The sequence below is a fragment of the Manihot esculenta genome, chromosome 13 (assembly GCF_001659605.2).
Source record: "Manihot esculenta cultivar AM560-2 chromosome 13, M.esculenta_v8, whole genome shotgun sequence".
Taxonomy (NCBI): domain Eukaryota; kingdom Viridiplantae; phylum Streptophyta; class Magnoliopsida; order Malpighiales; family Euphorbiaceae; genus Manihot; species Manihot esculenta.
In genome coordinates this window covers 35,506,128-35,510,676 of record NC_035173.2, presented here as the reverse complement: position 1 = coordinate 35,510,676, position 4,549 = coordinate 35,506,128, and the positions used below count along the sequence as shown (strand labels likewise).

The 4,549-nt window shown below is 35.5% G+C and overlaps 1 protein-coding gene across 1 annotated transcript; it reads right to left on the bottom strand.

The window, feature by feature from the left end:
- Positions 1-527: 527 nt before the first annotated feature.
- Positions 528-3,259, bottom strand: LOC110629540 (zinc finger protein NUTCRACKER). Its single transcript, XM_021776559.2, has 3 exons — positions 2,879-3,259; positions 2,401-2,797; positions 528-1,898 (listed from the first exon to the last, which is right to left on the bottom strand). Exons 1-3 carry the CDS (start codon positions 2,994-2,996, stop codon positions 962-964), a joined length of 1,452 nt encoding a protein of 483 aa, XP_021632251.1. The 5' UTR covers positions 2,997-3,259; the 3' UTR covers positions 528-961.
- Positions 3,260-4,549: the final 1,290 nt, after the last annotated feature.

Sequence of the window (4,549 nt, the reverse complement as noted above, 5' to 3'; positions counted from 1 at the left end):
ATGAACATGTGATTGTGAATTTGCTCCAACTTCAATCAATCAAATCAATAAAAGTTTACAAAACCAAAGAGACTGTCTGCTTCTCTTTTTTCTCTTTACACCCTTTTTCTTTTTATATGTCTCTGTGTCATCTTCTCTTCATGTGGGTAATCTATAGTTTGTGCTCCATCATTTTTACCCATAAACCCTAGCTTAATATTTGTCTAAACATGTAATGGAATTAGTGTGTCCTCTTAAATCAAATCTCTTCATCAAATATTTTTTGAATTAAAATAAAATATCAAATTGAGCAACAATAATAAGCTTTTAGCTCATTAAGAAGAGAAAGAAAAAAAAAAGAAGGAAATTTGTATTACATATGTACGGTCATGGAGGATGCTGAGTTTGATTTGCTTGGCTTCATCCATTTTCTGTATGAAATACTTAAATCATAGCTAATTTTTTTCCTATATTATATATGCATGGTTTGGTGACAGAAGAAAATTAGCTGCATTATATATATATATATATATATATATGAAATATGCTTTTTGCCACTGGAAAATGAGAATAATATTCTTTCTTTCAAGTCCTATTTCGACAAGATAACAACCACAATAGAGATGAAACAAATGCAATAATGGAGCTCAAAAGTTGCTCATACGTACTTTGCCCCCACTCCTCCCTTTCCCCTTTTATCAAAAATGAAAAATAAAAAAAAAAGAGCCACCATTTTTAAAGTGGTCAGCTTTTCAATGCTCAACAGGAATATGCATGGATCTCTTCTTTACTTCTTCAATGGCTTTTAGCCCTCATCATGCCACTCAATGTCACCTTTTCCTCCCTACAAAGTTTCCCAATACTAAAATCTCTCTTTCTCTCTCCTCAAAATTCCAACTTTATTGTTACCCATTTTACTAATTTCTCTATTCAGATTGAAAGCATGCGACCCATGAATCAAATTCCCCATATCACATCAAAATCAAATCCACCCATTCATAGTTGATGGGTGGCATATGGCTTGTTGTACACCAACTCCAAGAAAGTCTCTAGTTTGCCCTCCTGTATTCTCTTGGTCGCTCTGTATTTTTTGGCGTTTGGCTGTTGGGTACATTTGCAGCTGATGATTTAAGCTGGAAATATCATTCCCTGCTGAGTTTTCCACATCACTTGCGAGATTTGTACTTGTGTTTATTGAGTTTGAGCCATATAATCCACAGTACTTGTTCCCAGCTTCTTGAATACTGTTACTGTTGCACTTTAATCCAAAACTTCCAAGAAATGATGGGTCAGTTGAAGTTGCACCAATTTGAGCAGCTTTTTGAAGTAGGGCTGTGGCTGACATATTTGCTGCTGAACTTGTTTGATGGGACTGCTGTTGTGTGCTATATAAAGAAGGAACACTCACTAGTTGAGCTGCTGCTGCAGCATCCTTAACGTTGTTTAATGGAAGTGAGTTTGTGCTTGTTAACTCTTCATGAGCATTGCTTGAAGAGAACTTGTTTCCCAAGAAAGGCCAATTTAACTGATAATGATCAGACGGTGAAGGATTTGAAGATGAAACAAGAGGCTCACAAAATATTGTTCCTGATGAAACCATAGATCCAAGTTGGTGAATCTCTTGCATACCATTGTTGCTGCCTATTGCTTCATGGTGAACTTGGGGTTCTTGGCTCACCCACAAGGAGAGTCCTCTTGGAGTTTGGTCCATTGCCTGGTCATTGCTTGAGATTGGCTTGAAAATTGAAGGGAAATGCTGTGCCATGTTAGGCGCTACAGGACTCGTCCCCATAAGATGATGGTAGTTGAAGTTGGCGGAAACTGCAGCTAAGCCATTTATGTTAGCTTCTGCATTTAATCTTGCTGTTTCTTCAGCTAATGCATCACAGAACGCCCTGTGGGTGATGAAGCTATCTCTCCTGCTCACAGATTTTTTTTTAAGAAAAAGAAAAAACTCAATAAGCAATATAACTCCAAGATAAATCATTAGTATATATCATTAACTTCAAGAAATATTTTTGAGACTTCATGCCAATAATCTCTTTATCATGAATACCATCTCTTTTTTCTTTTTTTCTTCTCCAAAACAGAGAAAGAAAGGAAGCTACAACCACAAAAATCACTTTCTTCTTTTAAGTGTCTATGAAAATTTCTGTAGACAAAGAAAAAGCTTTTCTTTCCATCATATGCATCTATCACACAGACAAACATCTTACAACCACAAAAATCACTTTCTTTCTTTATTAATTATCTGGCTAAAGCTCCTTAGCCTTCTTCATTATTATTTGCTCTTAGACCTTGCTAATTATAAACTCCTGTGTCAAAATGAAGTCTTCTTAGCTATGGAATTCGTATATTTACACTATTTGTTCACCTAGACTCAGTCTAGGTAAGCGTTTCCGTATATTTATTTATACGTACCGAGAAAATAGAGTTCCACAGTCGCATTTGTACTCCCTAGTGCCACAGGTTTTTGAGTGAGCTTTCCAATCAGATTGCACAGCGTATCTCTTTGAACACTTGTCGCACTTCCACTTTTTCTCCCCATGTTTTCTGCAGAAATGCTTCTTTATACCAGTTAGGTCTCCAAGAGCCCTAGAAGGATGGTGATGGACACAAGTCTTTTCTGGGCAGACGTAGACTCGTTTTCTCACTTCCTTACTAGTCCTCTGCTTGAGCTTCCATGGAAGATTGTGTCCCCGGCGATGGAGTTGTAGATTCTGATCTCTTTGGAAACCTTTCCCACATATTTCACACAAGAATCTGTTGGTTGCCATGAGAGTTTTCGGCGACAAGGCTATGACTTCGGCTTCAGGATCTGTACATATATAGAAATATTAGTACATCCCATTAAATGAATAACTTTGACTATACTAGAAAAAGGGACGAGAGAGCTTGCCTGGGTTTCCTGGGAGGTTTCTCTTCCTCTTTACAGAAGGAAGATTAGATCCAGCAACTGGGTTTTGAACAAAACTGCCATTACTGGAGATTGCTTCTTCATCCATATTCTCTAACATGCGAAAAAAAAAGAAAAGGAGTTTATCTTTCTCAGTTGACTTGGGTATAAAATAGAGAGATGTATGAATAATGAACACAAGTGAAAGAAAGTCTCATCAAAGAAGAGTCATATATATTAGAAGTGTGATTAAGAAAAACTCAAAGAGAAAAAGAGATATATGCAAAGATTTTGATTCCTCTCTCTCTCTCTCTCTATTTTAATTTGTTTGGCTAGGTGGAATAGAATAATTATAATTTTGGGGAGAGGCGGTGAAAAGTTAAAGTTGGGACATGGAGAGAGAGAGAGAGAGTGAGAGAGAGGTGCATGATGACACATATGATGAGGTTGGGAAAGCCAGTCTCTATGCCTTTTCCATTTGGAATGATTATCCCATAATTTCTTTGCTTTTTGTTCTTCTATTTTTCAAATCATCCTATCTCCCTTATTAAACTATAATTAACTGCTAATTAATTTGATTTCATTTTTTTGAGCTCTTGCTTGATGGAAATCTTGGTCTCATTTTGCAAAATCTGGCATGCACGTGCATCCATAACATGCACGTGCCCAACTGTCGAGGAAGGTAAAAAATCCAAAGGAAACGACGAAAATATAACACATAAAAGGGAATAATCGTCCTAATGACAGTAGGACCATGGCATTCCCCAGTTCAATATGCCCAGATATGTTACCCACTTGCCCTTCTATTATTAATCCTTAATTAATTTTAAAAAATGGTTTTTAATCAATTTCATAAAGAAATAATTTTTATATTTTTTGAGAATTTTAAATTTTTTAACTGAATTACCTCTAGCCAAATAAAGCCTAAGATAACGTTGAAGGCGTAAAGCGGAATATTATTACTATTTGGGAAGCTGAAGTATTATACAGCTAATTAATAAATTAATGAAGTAATTTGAATATTAATGAGAGATTAATTAGTAAAGTATAGGGAGGAGGTCTAAGAGACAGAGAGCTGACAAAGGCAGTGAATTTTTGGAAGTATGAGCAGTCGTCTGGTTGTGGGCTGACTTTTCCTGTTAACCCTTAATCATAATCTAATCATGTTTTTGCTTTCTAAGTTAGTTTATTATTTAATCCTTTGGAATTTAGCTGTTGAACTGTGGCGGCCTTAGAATATTCTCTCCTTCTCCAACACTTCTCCCTCAAAGGCTTCAACTTTCAATGTCTCATGGGATTCTTATACTAACCCTACATCAAAGTTTTAATTAATCCTCTCTCTCCCTTTCTTTCTCTCTCTCTCTCTCTCAACGTAAAATTAAAGAAAAAAAGTCTCTCTCTTTGAAGAAATTGATTGCATAAATAAAAAAAAGTTAGCTAATTTAAACCGATTAGAAACCATATATAGATTTATATAGGGAAAAGCAAAATGTTGTCACCATGGGTATGTTTGTTTCTCTGCTTGTCTTTTAGTTAAGAAAATTGAACCCAATTATTACTTTATAATTTCTTTGTGCAATTCAAAGAAATCTTCACAAGCTTGTGTTTCCTATATCAAAAGATGATTTACATTTACAATGTCCCAATTCCTGATTTCAAGAGATGGTTTACATT